The 20868-nt window shown below is 47.9% G+C and overlaps 1 protein-coding gene across 1 annotated transcript; it reads left to right on the forward strand.

Annotated features, from left to right (window-relative positions):
* Positions 1 to 294: 294 nt before the first annotated feature.
* On the forward strand, positions 295 to 20868 carry S100A10 (S100 calcium binding protein A10). Its single transcript, XM_081892088.1, has 3 exons — positions 295 to 439; positions 18348 to 18510; positions 20243 to 20868. Exons 2-3 carry the CDS (start codon positions 18379 to 18381, stop codon positions 20408 to 20410), a joined length of 300 nt encoding a protein of 99 aa, XP_081748214.1. The 5' UTR covers positions 295 to 439; positions 18348 to 18378; the 3' UTR covers positions 20411 to 20868.

A 20868-nucleotide genomic window follows, 5' to 3' on the forward strand; every position in this document is an offset into this window, starting at 1 on the left:
TTAGCCAGTGAACTAGTCCAGCATCCTTCCCCTCCCTCCCTCTCTCTCTCTCTCTCTCTCTCTCTCTCTCTCTCTCTCTCTCTCTGCACCTGCTGAATGTCTGCCTTGCGTTTGTTCTAGAGAGGCAGAAAAGCCCTTTTGGAAAAGGGAGAAAAAGCAAGAAATGTCCAGTGGATCCTTTGAAACGGATCCCCTTCGCTGGTGGGGCTGAGGCGCGCTGGGCTCCTCCTGGAAACCCCACGTGGCTCCTCTCCAAGAGGCCGGTCCTCTCTGGCTCTCCCCCGGCGGGGCTGGAGCTGCCGGCCTCCGTCTCCGCCCCTCTTGCCCAGCCCAGCCCAGCCTGGCGAGGGTTGCGGAGGCGTTGGCCGAGAGGCCTCACTCTGCCTCCTGCCAGCCGTCGCTCCAGGTTCCCTCTCGCGCTCTCTGCAGCTCCTCCGCGGTGAGTCTCTTTGGGGCGTTGCAGCCGCGCGTAACGGGGACTTTTTGGAGAGGCGCAGAAAAAGACGCGCGCCTCGCTTGCGCGCTCGCTTGCTAGAGGAGGATAGAAAAGGGGTGAGGCGGGGGGGGGCTGGAAGAAACATTCAGAAAAGTGGGGTTCTCCCCAGTGAAATGGAGCACCCTCCTCCCCACCCAAAAATTTCTGCACCCTAGGGAGGGGGGAAAACTGGACTGAGGTTGCTGTGCAGTTTTATTGGAAACCAAATAAGTTTGGTATTTTTTGCAAGGAAACGTTTGTTTTTTCTGCAGTGGAAAAGCCTGCAGTTCTGGGGAAAGGGTGTGGTCCGCCCTAGGGAATGAGAGCGGGGTGGTCTCCTCTTGAGAAAGTGGGTTGGGTGTCTTGGGGCAAGGGGGTCTTTCTCCTGAATCAATCGGTCTCCGCTCAGAATTTATTTTAGAGTCCTCGTGTGTGTCCTGCGTTAATCTGGCTTGGAGTATAGAAGCAGGTCCATTGCCGTGAATGGCCACGGGGGGGGGTTTAGGTCCCTTTGATTCCACTGGGTCTACTCGTGAACCGGACCAAGTGGATTGAAACCCCGCGTCCTTATTCTTGCGTACGGGCTTGCAGTAGAAATAAAATAAAATAAAACCTCTGGGTCTGAAAAGCATCGCTAAAATTGGGGGGCGTATTTATTTTTATTTTAGGGGGAGTTTAAAATCTGGTGTCCTGAGCAAAAAGGGTGATTCATTTCCCCCTCCCCATTTAGAATAGGGGAGGTTGGGTTCCCCAGGAAGACTTTTTTAGGGGGAGGGGGTTGTGGAAGGGGGTAACCCCAAGTTTAGTGCTTTGAAGGGGTGGAGGAGCCGACCATCAACACCCCAAAACTAAAACTAGAGGATGTGGGGGTTCCAAAGGCAGAATTTGGGGGACATGGGGCTGGGTGTGTCCTGCCATCATTGGGTAGGGTGTGCTTCCCACTAGGGACATGTCTGGAGTTCAAGTTCCCCACCCAGCCATGTGGCTGACTAATCCCAGTTGTGGGGAGCGGGGAAGTGCAGATCCATGAAATGGGTGCATTTCTGAAATATGTAGGAATAGAAGAAGCTTCTTTAGACCGAGTTGGGTGATTGGTCCATCCAGTTCAGTGTTGTCTGCACTGACTGGCAGCGACTCTCCCCGAGGTTTCAGATGGGGCTCGTTCCCCACCCCTAGCTGGAGACGGTGGGCTTGAACCTGCCACCTTCTGCATTCAAAGCACCTGCTCTCCCACTGAGTAAGGACACCTTTTGGGGGTGTCCTGGACCCGTAGCCAAGGGTGACTATTCTGCACTGAGAGAAAGAAATGAACCGGGTTATAGATCCAAATGCATGTCCTGCTCATAGTAGGCTCATTAATAGACATGGCTAGTTCGGGGTCATTCATTCCAGTGGGTCTACTCTTGAGTAGGGCCTAACTACTTCTTTAAAAAAGCTCTGGGACTAGACCACGCCACTGTCAATCTAGCGTAGACTGTTCCTTTGGGGACTGAAATCCCTTGCATTTGCTACGGGGGCATGCAGAAGAAGGTGCCAAAGGTGTGATGGATCTGTATGAGGTTACCTGCATTCCACACCCAGAGAGGCCCCAGCCCCTCCAGCTGAGGTCAAAGTCCATCTTGCTCATAATGAGTCTTGGTTCCTAGGCCAGAGACAGCCAAAGCTATTGCCTTCAGATGTTGTCGGACTGACCCCACTGGCTGCGTTTTTAAACACACACACACAACTCCAAAAGGGTGGGGGGGAATCCTGGAAACTGCACTTTATTCCCACACTGAGCTACAATTCCCAGCATCCTTGGCAAACTGTGGTTCCCAGGATTCTCTGGGGTGCTGGGGAGAGAGAATGTGCTTTAGATGTATGGTGTGTGGCTCAAAAATTGAAAGCAGCATGGCTGCCAGCTTGGAAAGAGTGGCCCCACAAAGTTTTTTGGGAAGCTGTCTCCAACGACAAAAATAATATCTAAGGCGAAGCGTTGCAAGTGAATTCAGAAATAAATTCTGGGAGAAGTGGTTGCTCTCTTCGAGAAAATAACCACCTCCCGTGAAAGCAAATCCAGGTTGCTTTTGAAGGTTTAGAAGAGATGTTTTAATTTTGCAATAGTTGTGTTTTCTTGCGGAATATTGTGATCTGGGCGCGGATTTTTCCCCTGGAGCAGTTTCTTGGGTTTTTGTTCATGATTGATAAATGATTGAATAAATTAAAAGGGGTGTGTGGAATGCATGATATGTGAGTGACCATGGGCCGTTATGTCTGATGGGAATTGGCATTGGGCGTCAGTCTGGAGCATGGGTAGGCAAACTAAGGCCCCGGGGGCCAGATCCGGCACAATCCCCTTCTCAATCCGGCCCGTGGACGGTCCGGGAATCAGCATGTTTTTATTTAAATCAGCATCCTTTTATTTAAAATGGTGTTTAAAATGTGTTCTTTTATTTAAAGTGCATCTCTGGGTTATTTGTGGGGGATAGGAATTCGTTCAGTTTCCCCCCAAAAAAATATAGTCCAGCCCACCACATGGTCTGAGGGACAGTGGCCCCCTGCTGAAAAAGTTTGCTGACCCCTGGTCTGGAGGGTCGTGCTTTGTATCCATCCATTCGAAACTTGGCCAGCAGTCCTTGATGTAGCTTCCAGTCTATGGGGAGAAAGGCTCCTATTTGCTTTCCCCTGTTTCACACTACAGCTGCCCCCCCCCAGGGTGTGGCATGCAGCTTGATTACCCAGGGAGCAGCCTTCTAACAGGGAGGGTCTGTTACAGGACAGGACAAGGATAGAGGATTTTTCTTCTTCCTTCCTTCCTTGCTAGGATGGGCTGGGAATTGGATTTGGGAGACCGCTCATCTACAGCCCTTTCCACGGAGCCCTGAATTTCAGTTCTCTGATCTTCCCATCCTCTCCCCTCGGTTTCGACCCCTTAAAGTAACAACAAACGGTTTTGTGTCTGGGTAAAAGGTTTGTTTTTTTCATTCATAGCAAACACAGAGAGGATAATTGTAGCAACAGACTGAAATGTTTTTTAAAACACCCCAAAATGCAAAACAGGCACGTTAAAATAAGTTCGGTTACCTATGGGTTTGGGAACGAATCTCCGAGTCGCGAAAGGAAAAAAGCGAGGTGTTTTCTTCGCCAAAAGAAAGAAGATTTGGGTTATTTCACGGTTCGGATTTGCCGCGCTTGCGACGATGGTGGTCTTGGAAAATGATGTTTCTGCTGTATGGGATGCCACACAGAGTCTGGCAGCAGGATTAGGCCAAAGAGGACCTATCTCATGCAGCAGCCTGTTTTTACAGCAGCCAAAAGCCCTGAGGAGCCTAGGTATCTAGATAGACTGCCCCTGGAACTGGAGGTTCTATAGAAACATCTGGAGAGCCTGGTGGGAACCGCGAGGGTCATCTAGTCCTCTGCAATGCAGGGACCTTTTGCTATACATGGGGCTAAGCGTCACCGTAGAGACAGAACCATCACTCCATAAAATGTGTCTGAAGGTTGCAGCCCTGTCGAGATCTCAAAGGAAGCCAGCAAACAGTTCGAGGGCTTGTGTGTTGTTGAAAGGCTCTGCCGTCACAGAGTTTTAAAGCCACTCTTGCGGTTTCTGGGGGGCAAATTGTGGGGCGTAGTTGTCAGAAGGGGACTCTGGTGTTGGGGGTTCAGGGTGAGGAAATGGAAGGACCCGGAGTGAACTGTAACCAGACAGCACAGTCGGAGAAGATGTTCCCCTTGTGTGTTTCTGTGACCTACTTAAGGCAGCGTCAGACCACATGTTTGTTGGCAAGGGGAGACCCTCCCTGGCCGTGTCACAAGAGTTGGATCCGTCTCCTGGTGAAGAGAATTTCTCTTTCCAGAGATGGGGAGAGAGAGAGGTGGGTGGGGTGCCGAAGTTTCTCAAAAGGATATTTGTTTTCCCAGGGTGGCAAAGCTGTTTGCTGGGTCATAATATGATAAGCAGGGAGCCGTTCTGGATTAGACCAAAGGCCAGCTCCTCCTCCTTCTCCTCCTCCCTCGGTTCCTCCAAGCAGGTCGTGATACAGCCACGCCTGTCACCCCCATCTGAGCCTCCGAGGTAGACTATCCCTGTCCCTGGAGGTTCACTTCCTCGCAGTCACAGGCCATGCCCACAAACCGTACATTTAATTATTTTCTGCCACTTTTAATGGCCAGGAATCAACTGTAGTTTGCCCCACACGTTTTGCAGTGCCCTTCACAAACCACAGTTCCCTGGGTTATTTGGGGGGGGGCACGTGGCTGTAGTTTGGGAGCTGTGGTTTGTTACGGGCACTGAGACCTCTTGGGAAACTGTCTCAGAGTTCTAGTTCCCTGTGAAAAGGGATTCGCTGTTAAATTGCTCTGGTTTTAATTCATGAGGACTAGAAACCTGCTTTAGTTTTTTTCATTCAAGTGCTATAGCCAAGCGGCTTGAGCATATGCTTTGCATGCAGAAGGTCACAGGTTCAGTCCCCAGTGGCTTCTCCAGGTCGCGCTGGGAAGGTGCGTGGCCAGAAACCCTGGGGAGCCTCTGCCAGTCAGTGTAGACATTATGGAGGTGGGTGGACCAATGGAACTGATGCAACGGTGCTGCAACAGTTAGATGAAGCATCCTCCTTGCTCCCACCCACTTGGCCCTCGGAGGGCTGGCAGACTACGGATCTGGCCCTCGGGGCGGAAAGGATTCCCCAGCCCTCCTCTCCTCGCATTCCTCCGGTGACGCCAGCGCTCTGCTCTCTTTAAATCCACCCTGCATAAATTAACTGGTTGCCCCAGTGGAAAAGAAGCGAGCCAGTTCAGAATGCCTTCTGGCTGTGAGCATGACATGCGAGGAAAGAACGCTTCCTCTTTATATATTCCATTTATTTTCTGCGTTTTTCTCCCTCCAAAGAACTCAAAGTAGGGTTCCATGTTTCTCTGTCTCCTCATTCGACCCCCACAACAACCCTGTGAGGTAGGGCTGTAGGCTCAGAGGGATAAGTGACTGGCCCGCAGGGTCACGCCCAGGGAGCGTTATGTGGCCAAGTCGGGTTTCAAACCCGGGCCAGTAATAAACAAACCACAGCTCCCAGAATTCTCTGGGGGAAGGCGTGCTCTTCCAACGTGATTTGGATGTGCTTTAGATCCAAGTCTAAAGCCTAACCCGGTTCTCACAGCAAACTCTGATTTCGCAGCAACTGGCATTGCAAAGCATACTGCCTCCGACAGGGGACAGCGGCATTTCTGCTAGCAGCCGTTGAACAGCCTCCACAAATTTGTCTCGCCCCCTTTTAGGATGTTTGGCACCTGTCCCAGATTCTGAATTGATTCTGTGTACGAGTTGTTGTTTTGAAAAGCGTCTCTATGCTTATAATTGCCTCATCATTTTTTAAAAAACAAAAAAACAATTACATGCGATTGTTTTTTAACCGATGCAACTGCTTTCTTGTAAAATGCTTTGAGCTGCCTCCTGGGGGAGAGATACGTAAATGGAATTAAGAGTGCCAATCTCAGCCCACAGTGGCAAGCTGTCAGAGAAGGGGTGGGGGTGTCCCAACAAAGTCCTGCTCAGAGGAGACCCGTTGCAATTAAAATGGACATTGTTTCATTGTTCGGCCCGGACACTGAGGTCCAGCTCCGAGGGCCTTCTGGCAGTTCCCTCCCTGCGAGAAGTGAGGTTATAGGGAACCAGGCAGAGGGCCTTCTCGGTGGTGGCACCCGCCCTGTGGAACGCCCTCCCATCAGATGTCAAGGAAATAAACAACTATCTGACTTTTAGAAGACATCTGAAGGCAGCCCTGTTCAGGGACGTTTTTAATGTTTGATGTATTTATTGTGTTTTTAATATTCTATTGGTAGCTACAGTATTTAATATTCTATTGGGAGGAAACACAGCCAGATGGGCGGGGTAGAAATAATAAATTATTATTATAATTATTAATTATTATTATTATTGTCATGTAAGTGATCTAGTTAGCTGCTCTTCTCTCCCCTTGGAAGGAAGGGGAGGGGCAGATCAATCAGTCCAGCATCCAGAACACTCAAAAGTGTTAGACAGATTAGATAGATAGATAGATAGATAGATAGATAGATTAGATAGATGATAGATAGATAGATAGATAGATAGATAGATAGATAGATAGATGATAGATAGATAGATAGATAGATAGATAGATAGATAGATAGATAGATAGATATAGATAGATAGATGATTGGTAGATAGAGATAGATGATAGATAGATAGATAGATAGATAGATAGATAGATAGATAGATGATAGATAGATAGATAGATAGATAGATAGATAGATAGATGATAGATAGATAGATGATAGATAGATAGATAGATAGATAGATAGATAGATATAGATAGATGATTGGTAGATAGAGATAGATGATAGATAGATAGATAGATAGATAGATAGATAGATAGATAGATAGATAGATAGATAGATGATAGATAGATAGATAGATGCTAGATAGATAGATAGATAGATAGATAGATAGATAGATGGATGATTGGTAGATAGAGATAGATGATAGATAGATAGATAGATAGATAGATAGATAGATAGATAGATAGATAGATAGATAGATAGATGATAGATAGATAGATGATAGATAGATAGATAGATAGATAGATAGATAGATAGATAGATAGATGATAGATAGATAGATAGATAGATATAGATAGATGATTGGTAGATAGAGATAGATGATAGATAGATAGATAGATAGATGATAGATAGATAGATAGATAGATAGATGATAGATAGATAGATAGATAGATGATTGGTAGATAGAGATAGATGATAGATAGATAGATAGATAGATAGATAGATAGATAGATAGATGATAGATAGATGATAGATAGATAGATAGATGATAGATAGATAGATAGATAGATGATAGATAGATAGATAGATAGATAGATAGATAGATAGATAGATAGATAGATAGATATAGATAGATGATTGGTAGATAGAGATAGATGATAGATAGATAGATAGATAGATAGATGATAGATAGATGATAGATAGATAGATAGATAGATAGATGATAGATAGATAGATGATAGATAGATAGATAGATAGATAGATAGATAGATAGATAGATATAGATAGATGATTGGTAGATAGAGATAGATGATAGATAGATAGATAGATAGATAGATGATAGATAGATAGATAGATAGATAGTAGATAGATAGATAGATAGATAGATAGATAGATAGATAGATAGCAAAAGGCCACATGATAGAAATTTATAAAATGGTTCATGGCCTGCGGAAAGTGGGCAGATCCATGTTTTTCTCCCTCATAACACTGGACATCCACCGAAGCCAAATGTTGGGGGATTTGGGACCGACGAACGGAAGGACTTCTTCGCGCAGCACACAGTTGAACTGTGGAACTCCCTGCCACAGGAGCCAGGGATGTCCACCCACTTGGATGGCTTAGGAAGAGGATTACACAGCCATTCCTGGAGGAAGGGAGGGCTATCGATGGCTACTAGTCCTGGTGGCTCTGCCCTGCCCTACATGGCTGGAGGCAGCGATGCTCCTGAGCATCACTTGTTGGAAACCAGAGGAGGGAGAAGTTTTCCAAAAAGAGGCCTCTGATTGGCCATTGTGAGAACAGGATCCTGGGCTCATTGGTGAGCCATTGGCCTGATTCTGGAGGCTATTCCTATATACTCTTATATCTGCACCAATACCTTTCCATTTAAAGCTGCTAAGTTCTATTACTTGTCGAAGCAGTTTTCCAGTGTGCTAGAAAACTAAATCCTATTGCTTGTCGAAATAGTTGTTTTGATATTGGTGGATCCGGTGTGCTAGAAGACTCTGGTAAGCCCAGTGCTTTGTGCAAGTGTGTGCATGTCTCTGTGTGTGCAAATACACAAACACACACAGAGAGAGAGAAAGCTCACCATGGAATAAGGGCATCTGTGGCCAACTGTCGAGATCTGAGCAGAATTCTGGGTGGAGTCTGTAAGAAAGGGATTGCTCTTTGAACAAAGGACAGCCCTTAAAATAAACAGGGTTTGGCACTGTGTGGGCGCATGAGCGCATGCCTTCGGAAGCATAGGACCCCATTGCTAGACTTACTCATCATGAATGGAATTCCATCTCTGAGTTACTTGGGGAGAATGTGAGGCTGCTCACACTCTTAACCAAAGAGACTCTTAACCCTTGACTCAGAGCACCATCATTCTCTTTGCCCTGTATCAAGAGGGAAGGCAGTATCGTGCAATGGCTAGAGCAGAGGCGGGGGGAAGCCTCAGGCCCCGGAACCAGATGTCGTCCTCTGGGCCTCTCTGCCCACATCCACACCATACAATTTAAGAACATTTCTATTCCTTTAACGGTCATGGCTTCCCCCCAAAGTGGTTTTCCCCACCACAGAGCTAAGATTCCCAGGATCCTTTGCAGAAAGCCATGCGCTTTGAATGGATGCTGTGGGAGTGGCCTCTCGCTAAGCCACGCCCCTTCCAGGCCACGCCTCTTTCCTGGTCCACACGCTTAGGGCAAGGCGGTATCTGGTTTTCAAGATCAAGATACTATCGCCAGCTAGACATCGCGATATACAGTACTGATATATCACAATGTCTGAAATAAGGATGGCGCTGTCTAGAAGAGGCATCATCTGGCTTCAAGGTTTTTCTTGCATCGTGACTTTTGCATAGCACATGCACACACTCATTAGGGCCGGGCAATGTATCATGATGTGTGCCTGTGCTATGTAAAAAAAGACATGATGTAGGAAAAACCGTGAAGCCAGACATCGCTTCTCTTATTATTCCCACTGCCCTTCTGCTCTGTACAGTGGCACCTCGGGTTACATACGCTTCAGGTTACATACGCTTCAGGTTACACACTCCGCTAACTCAGAAATAGTGCTTCAGGTTAAGAACTTTGCTTCAGGATGAGAACAGAAATGGGGCTCCAGCGACGCGGCAGCAGCAGGAGGCCCCATTAACTAAAGTGGTGCTTCAGGTTAAGAACAGTTTCAGGTTAAGAACAGACCTCCGTAATGAATTAACTACTTAACCTGAGGTACCACTATACTATAAAACAACAGTTGCAGCAATAAAAGGTAAGTAAAATAAATAGAGTGGTAGTTTTAGACCCCTAAGTTAGGGTTGCGATATGTCCGGAATTACCCAGACATAGCTGAGATTTGCCTGCTGGAAACTATGGGCGGAAATCACTGAAATGTCCGGGGAAATCTGGACTTACGGCAACCCACGTCGGAAGAGTAGATTTTGGCGAATTTCATTAAAAATAGCTCAAAAACGTAAGCTCAGCAACTTTGGCCACCCCACCCCCTCCCAAAAAAAAAAAGCTCAACAGCTTTTGTGTTCATATTTTCACTTTTTGAAACATGGCAGCCCTACCTAATTAGTAGTAACAGTTGCCAGGACGTGACCCTGTTCTCCTCTACAAAGTTACATCTTCATTTCAGACATCGTGATACATTGGTCTATCTATCTTTTTTTCTATATTCTTTCTTTCTTCTGTCTTGAATCTTGCAACATTCAGCTTCATTTTATGTCCAGGGGTGTTAAAACATATGTATTTGTGGGTGTCTTTAAAGAGAGAGGGAAAGAGAAACAGTTTGTATTCTTCCCGGTACAGTATATGTTCTCTGCATTGCACAGACGCTTCCGAGAAGCCGTTAAAAGGGTTTGTGGGTTTCAGCACCGGCTGACGTTTGCTTATAAATCTTTTACACTCTCTCTGTGTCATGGCCGAGGCTCCCGTCTGCAGATGGGCCTCCAAACGCCACGCGGGGCAGCTGGAGCCTGGAAAACCTCTCAGCACTGACCCCAAGGGACTATCTCAGAGCTGCAGAACATCAGGACTGAGATTTTGGCGTTTGTGAGATGGATTCCGGGCCGAGAAAAGGCCAGCAAAGGACAGCCTTGGAGCCAAGTTTGCAGTCAATCTAGTTCTATATTGTGAACACTGACCGGCAACAGCTCTCCAGGGTTTTGGGTAGGGCGTTTTTCCCAACCCTGCCTGGAGATGCCTGGGACATTTTGTATGCAAAGCAGCTGCTCACCAGACTACGGTCCGCAAAAAGATGGTGCCAGCTGCAAAACAGGGCATCCAAAATTCTCTCCCTCTATTCTGTGAGAGCTGGACCATCAAGAAGGCTGATCGCCGAAGAATGGATGCTTTTGAATTCTGGTGCTGGAGGAGACTCTTGAGAGTCCCCTGGACTGCAAGAAGATCCAACCTCTCCACTCTGAAGGAAATCAGCCCTGAGGGCTCACTGGAAGGACAGATCCTGAAGCTGAGGCTCCAAGACTTTGGCCACCTCAGGAGAAGAGAAGACTCCCTGGAAAAGACCCTGATGTTGGGAAAGATGGAGGGCACAAGGAGAAGGGGAGGATGAGATGGTGGGACAGTGTCCTCGAAGAGACCAGCATGAGTCTGACCAAACTGCGGGAGGCAGTGGAAGACAGGAGTGCCTGGCGTGCTCAGGTCCAGGGGGTCACGAAGAGGCGGACACGACTAAACAACAACAATTCTGCTTCATCTTGTTTTCGCGGAGTTTGTGTCCTCTGTCTCTTTTGCCCAGTGTTGGAGATACTTTCTCCCAGAGTCGTTTCCCACGAGGCCGCCTGTTGGCAAATGCCACCCAAGTCCAGGCCTCGCCCATCCACCTGGGTCTCTGATAGGAGAGCTGTCCCGCTCCAGAGACAGCAGCAGCAGAGCTGGGCAGTTTGCCAGGATCTCTTAAGCCCTGTTTAGTCATTGCATTAACAGCCAAGGGATGAGGAGTCCTTCCCCTCCCCTCTGCCCCCCTCCTAAGACAACTTCTCCTCAGCAGCCTCCAGCCAACACCCACCCAAGGGGAACACCCAGAAGGGAGCGGGCAATGACAGGAAACATGTGTGATTAAGCAAAATCGCTTCCCCTTTGAAAGAGTCTTCTGCAGCCATAGCTTGGAGTGTACAGACTTCTGTGTTCCTCTTCAGCCAGCCCCATGAGGACCAGAACCTTGCACTCGTTTTTAGAGGGAAGGCAGTAGTTCTGGGCCAGAGCCTTTGCCAAGGTGCTGGTCTTGACCTTTAAAGCCCTTTGTGGCTTGGGGCCCTCGTATTTACGGGGCTTCCTCTCTATGAATAACCATAGTTTAGAGGTCCTGGGCCCTAAGGAAGTCAGATTATCCTCCGCCAGGAACAGGGCCTTCTCAGTGGTGGCTCCGACCTGGTGGAATGCTCTGTCCCATGAGACCAGGGCCCTGCAGGATTTAACCTCCTTCCGTCAGGCCTGTAAGAGAGAGCTATTCCACCTGGCGTTTAATTTTAATTCAGCCTGATCTTTTATTTCCCTTCTCTTCCTTCCCCCTCCCCTTTTATGAAGATCACCCGCTCGGAGACCCCACAGCTAATTCTCCCCTGGTCTCCTCGCTGGCCCAAGTAGGACCAATTCAGCCTGCTAGCCCTGGGGATTATCTAATTGATTTTTGATTTTTATTGCTATTCATGTTTATACTGTATTTTATGCTGCATTTATAATTGTTTTAAAGTGTTTTAAATTTGTTGTTAGCTGCCCTGAGCCCAGTTTTTGAACTGGGAAGGGCGGGGTATAAATCAATAATAATAATAATAATAATAATAATAATAATAATAATAATAATAATAATAATTGCATGCCAAAGGTCTTAGCTTTGGTCCCCAGCTTCTGCATGAAGGGTTGGCAATCGTCCCCAGTCTCAGAGCTCATTCATTTGGAACTATGAGGACTGGAATCTTTCTTTCTTATTTGGGCGGGAGCCATATCTAAGCCTTAAAGCTCATGCTTTGCATTCAGAGGGTACCAAATTCAATCTCTGGCATCTCCAAGTAGGGCTGGGAATCTCCCCTGCCTGAAACCTTGGAGAGCCACTGCCAGTCAGTGTCAACTTTACTTAGCAAGAAGGATCCCAACACTCTAACAAAGTATTTGAGTTGGCCTTTCGTTCAGAACCCTTGAGGACTAGCACCTTGGTTTGCTTTCCCAGCTGAGCACATTTGTTGGCGTGCAACAAATTCAATCCCCGGGCTCTCAAAGTAAGAACATCAGAAGAGAGCTGCAGGATCAGGGCAAGGGCCCATCCAGCATCCTGTTCTCACAGCAGCCGACCAGATCCCTGTGAGAAACCAGCAAGCAGGATTCGAGCTCAAGAGCGCTCTCCCCTCTCCTGCAGTTTCCAGCAGCGACTGGAATTGCAACTGCGACAAAACCATGTCAATAGAATCAGTATAATGACAACGATTGGAAGTTTTATGCAGAAATTTTTTATTTGATGGATATGATTTTGTATAAATTGTTGGTTCTTTGTCTTTTTTCCTTTTTTTAAAAAAAATTCTTTTATGTTTTGATGTTTTCTTCTTCTGTATTTAGGGTGGCACTGTGGGTTACACCACAGAGCCTAGGGCTTGCCGATCAGAAGGTTGGCGGTTCGAATCCCCGTGACAGGGTGAGCTCCCGTTGCTCGGTCCCTGCTCCTGCCAACCTAGCAGTTCAAAAGCACGTCAAAGTGCAAGTAGATAAATAGGTACCACTCCGACGGGAAGGTAAACCGCGTTTCCGTGCGGAGCTCTGGTTCGCCAGAAGTGGCTTAGTCATGCTGGCCACATGACCCGGAAGCTGTACGCCGGCTCCCTCGGCCAATAAAGCGAGATGAGCGCCGCAACCCCAGAGTCGGCCACGACTGGACCTAATGGTCAGGGTTCCCTTTACCTTTACCTCTTCTGTATTTAACTCTTCTATACTTATCTTCGTTGTACGTTTGTATTTTAAATCAATAAAGATTTACCATGCGGTGGGGGGGGAGGAATTGCAATTGTAAGGGAACCAATGCCCCATTGGCAGTATGGGATTCCTTCCAGAAGGCTCCAGGCATCAGGCAAGAAGGTTAGGAGCAGGCAAATGGGCCGGGAGCCAAGAGGAGACGGCTTAGGCCTTAAGACAACCTGGGGGCCACGCCCTTCGGGTATTTGGACTCCTTCTGCCTCTCTCGTCCCGCCCTGCTCTTTGCACTGACATTTATCTCAGACTTGGCTCAGTTCCTGTCTTGCGATTATTAAACCTCTGGGGCCTTACCTGAGGAAGGGAGGGGAAACTGAGGCAATGTGAGCACCTCGAGCGTTGTGGGATTTCTGAGAGAGAGACTCAACAATGGTGCCATGAGTCTTTCTATGCCGCGTCCGGTTTCCAGATGGAGCAGATGGTGTCTTTGCCTTCAGGCAGGATGCCAACATGACTTTGGAGAGCTTGGCATTGGTAAAAGTTGAAGTGGCCCCCGTAAGGTCGCCCAGAACAGCCCACCCAGCTCAAAGCAGATAGCTAGGGCATCCTCAACACAGTTCTTTGTTGACCTCCCAAGAGAGAGGGAAGATGCCACCACATGAAAGTAGGAGTTGAGACTTGGTAAGCGTTGGAGGGGCCATGTAAGGTCTGCTAGACCAACCCAAGTCATTTGAAGCAGGCAGCCTGGAAACAGAGCTTCCAGAATGCAGGGCTGTCCAGCTTCTCCTTGTAGTAGTAGTAATAATAATAATAATAATAATAATTTTATTATTTCTGCCCCATCCATCTGGCAGGGTTTCCCCAGCCACTCTGGGCGGCTACCAACAGAACACTAAAAACAGAATAAAACTTCCCTGAACAGGGCTGCCTTCAGATGTCTTCTAAACGTCAGGTAGTTGTTTATCCCCTTGACATCTTCTGGGAGAGCGTTCCACAGGGCGGGTGCCACCACCGAGAAGGCCCTCTGCCTGGTTCCCTGTAACTTCGCTTCTCGCAGGGAGGGAACCGCCCCGGCATGACAAAGATGCAATTCACGGCTGAAAATGCCAGCAGATTAATGTATTAATTGTTGAATTAATTCATTATCCTAATTGCACACCTGGTTACAGCAGCCAGGTTGGAACTGGTCCAGAATCGGCCGTACCTTTTCCACTTCACCTTAAAGGGACAGTGGAGTCGGGTCTGGCAATTTAGCAGCGGTAGAAAAAGTCATGGCTGGTAACGGACAACTTAGAGGAGTTACTTCTCAGGGGCTTTGCCTCTGTTTGTTGGGTTTGTTTTATGACAACCGCCCTTCTCCACCCGCTGCCAAATCTCTGCCACCCACGATGGGCATGTGTTATATACTCAGACAGTTTTCCTCCTTAGCTTAGAAATCTGTAAATGATCTTTGCTGGCTCTCCGTCTTGTGTATTTTCTTCAAGATAGTTTGGTGTTTCTGTGCATCTGCAATTTGCGCCGGGAATTGAGCTCATAGTCATCTCTTAGCGGGTATGGTCTTGTAAAATCATAGACTCATAGAATTGGAAGGGAACCCCGAAGATCCTCTAGCCCAACCCCACATCGGCAGGAATCTTCAGGGAGATGGAACCTGCAACCTTGGCATTACCAGCACCATTCTCTCACCAACTGAGCTATCTCTCTGACTCTGGCGCATGCCATTTTTGCTTGCCTGTCAGATATCAATAGAAATGTCAAAAGAAAATGCCCGTGAACTGGGAAGGGTGGTGTTTTGTATAAAAACTGTAGTGATGTCTGTTAGAGATGCAACAATGGGGCAGGAACATTTCTACATTTGTGGTGGGAGTGCAAAGAGATAGTGGGATTCTGGGAAAATATAATGAACTGAAAAAGATGTTTAGATTTTCATTGGGGGGGGGGAAACCAAAATCCTTTCTCTTAGGTGTCATGTCAGAGGAAATAAAAAGAACGGTCAGACCAATATTTATGTATGCAACTATGGTGGAAAGGTTATTGATTGCCAAAAATTGGAAAAGCAGCAGCATCCCACCTAAAACAGACTGGTTATCTAAAATGATGGAATACTTCCATATTGCCGAACTAACAGGGAGGATAAGAGGAGAAATGGTACAAAAAGTGAATAAGGAGGGGGCTATCTTTAAGGAATACATCAAAAGTTATGTGGGAAATGTAGAATTTCTGGCAGATATTGAGTGAATCCAGAAAATGATTAGCGTGAAAGGAGAGTAAAGTCAAGACAGAAGAAGAGATTAAAGAATTGACAAAATGCATTTAAGCTAGTTGGAAAAATAAAGTAGTGTAACGAGAACGGCTGGAAGTCAAGTTACTTGGTGGGTGTCTGTGTGTAGGTTTGCTGATATGTATAGTATAGGTAGGTATTATATAGAGTAACATAGGTATGTTATATGTTATGAAAATAAGGTAGTGTGTTGTGTACGTGTATTGTGTAAATGTATATGTATGTGATTTATATATTATTAAAATTTAAATTTAAAAAAGGGGGGAAGGGTGGCATTTTGGCTGGCTGGTGTGCTTGTACAAAGTGCAAATCTCCCAGTGGGAGCCTGAAGCGCCACAGCTTCTTGTCTGGAGAGGAGTGTGCCATGTGCTTAAGGGAAGTCTTTGCTGGTGAAGGGTTAAGAGGCTGAGTCAGGAGGCTGATCCGGGGTCAGCGTGTGCTGCTTCCTTGTGTTTCTTCCTCGTAGTGCCAGCCAGGAGGAGCAAGAGGAAGGCGGGTGGATGGGTGGGAGAGACTCTTTGGCTGGGACGCCCGCCAACGCCTCCTGCCCCAGGCGCAGCCCTCCCCAGATAGGAACCAGATGGTCTGTCCCCAGTCCAGATGTTCTTGGCAGCCTGCAGGGTCCAGGGATCAAAGACAGAGCATTTAGTGGAAGGAATGTGAAGGGAGCAGGAAAGAGAATGAACTCCACTGAGCCACACAGAACCAGCCAGTCAGGATTGGTGCTTTGCTTCCTATCTGTCCTTAGGGAGGAATTTCCCAAGAGGTCAGGACCTGCTATCACCATCCCAGTTGCGCAGTGTGTGTTTGTTGGCGGGGTGCACTTTTCACATGCTCAGACGACCTCCTGAGCATTGCGACACACTCATCCCAGAGGCTTGGCATTTTTTGTGGCGTCTGCCGGAATCTTTTGCTAAGTGGAGGGCAGGGTAAAATAAGAGACTGGGGGAAACAGGCCAGTTTCGCACCGACAGAAAATAGTGTCTGTACATTTTGCCACCTAACTCAGTTTCTGCACATGCTAGAAACATATTCCTTTCTTCATGAACGCACAGAATATGGGGATTGTTGCTCATCTGGGGGGATGACTGCAGAGGTAACTGAAACCAATCGCCCTTCCCAGAACAGCTGCACCGGTTGAATTTTGTCCTGTCTTCCAGTGTATGGCCAGCGAAAGAAAGCCAGGCTCCATGACCCATACTTGCTCTTTTGCTGTTCTTTTCTGTCTGACCATGAGGACTAGGAACATATGCTATTTAAATTTTTAAAAAACTCAACAGAACCACCAAGGCCATTTTAAGAGCAGCACAGCTGCGCTGGTACTCCACGGGAAACAGAAGTGCCAACTTGGCCCCACAAGTGCCCAGGGCCCAGGGCCAGGAATTCCATGCAGCGTGCCTGGCCCTGGCACCAAAATTTGTGGTTGCCCGGCCCCTTCATGGGGGATTTTGTGGCCCCAGGGAGTTGGCTCCTATGAAGGGTATACAGGATTCATCTTACAGAGAATCTTCACTCTCTTTTTCAAAAATCAAACTTTCCAGGCCTTGGTGCCGCCAAGATATTTATGTCTCGGCTAAGTCTGCTCTGAAGCCCAAGAGGTGATGGAACGGTGGTTGAGGAATGAGCTCAGGTGTCCTGCGTTGGCTCCTCATCACATTGTCCGTGACAGAGGAAAACCAGTACAGTGGACGCTTGGGTTGTGAACGTGATCCGTGCAGGATGCACGTTCGCAATGCACGCCTGCGCACGTGCGGGTTGCGATTTGGCGCTTCTGCGCATGCGTGACCGCCGAAACCCAGAAACCTGTTCCGGTACTTCTGGGTTTCAGCAGTCCGCAACCCAAATAAAAACACAACCTGAAGTGTCTGTAACCTGAGGTATGACTGTACAAATTATGCAAAATAGTTAATAATAATAATAATAATAATAATAATAATAATAATAATAATAATAATTTATTTATACCCCGCCCATCTGGCGGCTTCCATAAAAACCAAAAATACAGTAAAATATCACACGTTAAAAACTTCCCTGAACAGGGCTGCCTTAAGATGTCTTCTGAATGTCAGGTAGTTGTTTATCGCTTTGACATCTGCTGGGAGGGCGTTCCACAGGGTGGGCGCCTCTACCGAGAAGGCCCTCTGCCTGGTTCCCTGTAGCTTTGCTTCTCGCAATGAGGGAACCGCCAGAAGGCCCTCGGCGCTGGACCTCAGCGTCTGGGCAGAATGATGGGGGTGGAGACGCTCCTTCAGGTATACTGGGCCGAGGCTGTTTAGGGCTTTAAAGGTCAACACCAGCACTTTGAATTGTGCTCGGAAACATAATAATACACTTTGAAACATTCCACCAAATGAAAGAAATCATGCCTGTTTTGCTCAATGCATGTGATTCGCATAGTTCTGGCAGTTTGGATCAGAGGTGGCAAACCTACAGGCTTGGGAGACTAGTGTGGCCCTCCAAGCATCTCTGTTCGGCCCTCAGGAAACTTCTTATGCCGCACAGTCTCCCGGCTCCACTCTATGTGCGGTTTTGCAAGACTGGAGCGCATCTGCGAATTTTGATCGTGCCTTTTCATTCATTGGATGGAGGATACAGAAGGAGGTGTTTGTGCTCCTCTGGTCCCACCCACCTGGCATGTGGCCCCTGAAACATTGCCCAGGAGGGAGTGCGGCCCCTGGTTTCAAGGCAGTAGAGATCGCTTGGCCTTAGAATTTGCTTCCTTCCTTTCCTTTCCTTTTCCCTGCTTTTTCTTTTTTTAAGCATCCATGCAGCAACAGAGAATTGGTCCAGTCTAGTAGTCTTCACTTCCTATGCTTCTTCCATCAACTACCAGGGGAATTTAAGACAGCAAAACTCAACATCTCCTTCTCTCTTGCCCATTTCTCCGCAGACTTCCTTGTGCCCCAGAAACCAGCGCCAAGATGCCATCCCAGCTAGAACATGCCATGGAGAATATCATGTTCACTTTCCACAAATTTGCGGGTGACAAGAACTATCTGACGAAGGACGATCTTCGGCAGTTGATGGAGAAGGAAGTCCCTGGGTATATGGAAGTGAGTAAGGCTGAAATGGGATTGTTATAGGATTATTATTATTATTATTATTACTTTTCAGACTGCAGATGATGACGTTGATGTCATTGTTTGCAGAGGAGGGTGTAGGAAGGCAGGGGTACCCAACCATAGGTGGAACCAAAGCCAATCACAGGCAGAGACAGAGACAATAAAGCTAAAGGACTCCTGACCGTTAAGTCCAGTCGTGGGTTGCGGCGCTCATCTAGCTTTACAGGCCGAGGAAGCCAACATTTGTCCGTAGACAGTTTTTCCGGGTCATGTGGCCAGCATGACTAAGCAGCGCACGGAAACGCCGTTTACCTTCCCACCGGAGTGATACCTATTTATCTACTTGCTCCGGTGTGCTTTCAAACTGCTAAGTTGGCAGGAGCAGGGACCGAGCAACGGGAGCTCACCCTGTCACGGGGATTCGAACTGCCAACCTTCTGATCGGCAAGCCCTAGCCTCTGTGGTTTAGACCACAGGGCCCAATTCATTCCGGATGTTGTTCTGATCGTCCCTGACCGACGGAGGCTGATGACAGCAGAAGTCCAATATGTCTGGAGGGCACTGGCTTTAAATTGTGCTGTTTAGGACATGAAAAGGGAGCGGGTGGTGCTGTGGTCTAAACCACAGAGCCTAGGGCTTGCCGATCAGGAGGTTGGCGGTTTGAATCACCGTGACGGGCTGAGCTCTGTCCCAGCTCCTGCCAACCTAGCAGTTCAAAAGCACACCTGTGCAAGTAGATAAATAGGCACCTCTGTGACGGGAAGGTAAGCAGAGTTTCCGTGCGCTCTGGTTTGTGTCACAGCACCAGAAGCGGTTTAGTCCTGCTGGCCACATGACCCAGAAAGGTGTCTACAAATGCTGGCTCCCTCTGCCTGAAAGCGAGATGAGCGACACAACCCCAGAGTCGCCTTTGACTGGACTCAACCGTCCAGGGGTCCTTTACCTTTACTTTTTTTTTATTTGGGGCACAGCAGCGGGGGTTGGTGGGAGGTCGATCCTGCAACTGGCCAAGGCCGCTACCTCTTTGTAATTTCTCCTTCTACAGAAGGAGGAATTGGAGCTAAAATAGCCCTTGAAATATGGACACCCAACCTCTGTTTAGAAACCTCCGAGGAAAAAGAGGAGGCCACGTTCCGAGGGAGTCCATTCCACTGTCCGCCGGCTCTTACCCTCATTTAGTTCTTCTCAACATTTACTCAGAATCCCCTTCCTTGTCATTTGAATCCCTTGGTTCGGATCCTGCCCTCGGGAGCAGCAGGAAGCTAGCTTGCTTCCGTCTTCCACGGGACGGCCCTTTAGGTAACAGTAATGATAATGGCAGGGACACAGGTGGCACTGTGGGTTAAACCACAGAGCCTAGGACTTGCCGATCAGAAGGTCGGCGGTTCGAATCCCCGCGACGGGGTGAGCTCCCATTGCTCGGTCCCTGCTCCTGCCAACCTAGCAGTTCAAAAGCAAGTCCAACTGCAAGTAGATAAATAGGTACCACTTCGGCGGGAAGATAAACGGCGTTTCCGTGCGCTGCTCTGGTTCGCCAGAAGCGGCTTAGTCATGCTGGCCACGTGACCCGGAAGCTGTACGCCGGCTCCCTCGGCCAGTAAAGTGAGATGAGCACCGCAACCCCAGAGTCGGTCACGACTGGCCCTAATGGTCAGGGGTCCTTTTACCTAATGATAATGGCCTGTTGTTGTTTTTCCCTGCCTTCCCCCTCCTTTTCTCTCAGAACCAGAAAGATCCGATGGCCATCGACCGGATCATGAAGAACCTAGAAGAGTGTCGGGATGGGAAAGTCAACTTTGAGGGCTACCTCTCTCTCATTGCTGGGCTGACCAATGGATGCAACGAGTATTACGTGAAGAAAATGAAACCAACGGGAGTCAAGAAGTATTGACGGGATAGCGTGCGTCATCTCGCACCCGGAGCACTGGCGGCGCGCTTTGGCGCAGCCGGGCTCACGGTGCTGATAACCCCAGAAAAGCTTACCTGCCTAACCTTTCCAGAGCCGACTGTTCCTGCTTAAAAATAAAAGGTCGTGTCGTGCCTCCGATCTTAATAATAACACAACTGTGGCTGTGTACCTTTGAAGTACCATTGATACACGCAGAGCATCTTTCCCTCAAAGGATTCTGGGCGATGGAGTTTCTTTGACGGGGGAATGCGATTTGGATGCGCTTTAAAGTTTACAGCCTTACGTGCGGAGTAATCCAGTCCCTAACAAAGTCCTCCCTGTCCACCCCTTCTGTGAAATCCCAAAGCTTCGTTGCCAGGGATGTGTCAGCCCTTTCCGTTCCTCCCTCAGCCGTGCCCTCTCCTTGGCCGTGAAATAAAACATTTTTCTAAAACCCAGAA

Source organism: Podarcis melisellensis (genome assembly GCF_964234715.1).
Source record: "Podarcis melisellensis genome assembly, chromosome: 16".
Lineage (NCBI taxonomy): Eukaryota > Metazoa > Chordata > Lepidosauria > Squamata > Lacertidae > Podarcis > Podarcis melisellensis.

What these genes read in the sequence shown, in the direction of transcription:
- S100A10 (XM_081892088.1), top strand. Translation starts at nt 18,379, where the DNA reads ATGCCATCCCAGCTAGAACATGCCATGGAGAATATCATGTTCACTTTC. An exon ending in AAGTCCCTGGGTATATGGAA is followed by an intron (nt 18,511 to 20,242) that starts GTGAGTAAGGCT and finishes CTTTTCTCTCAG; the next exon opens with AACCAGAAAGATCCGATGGC.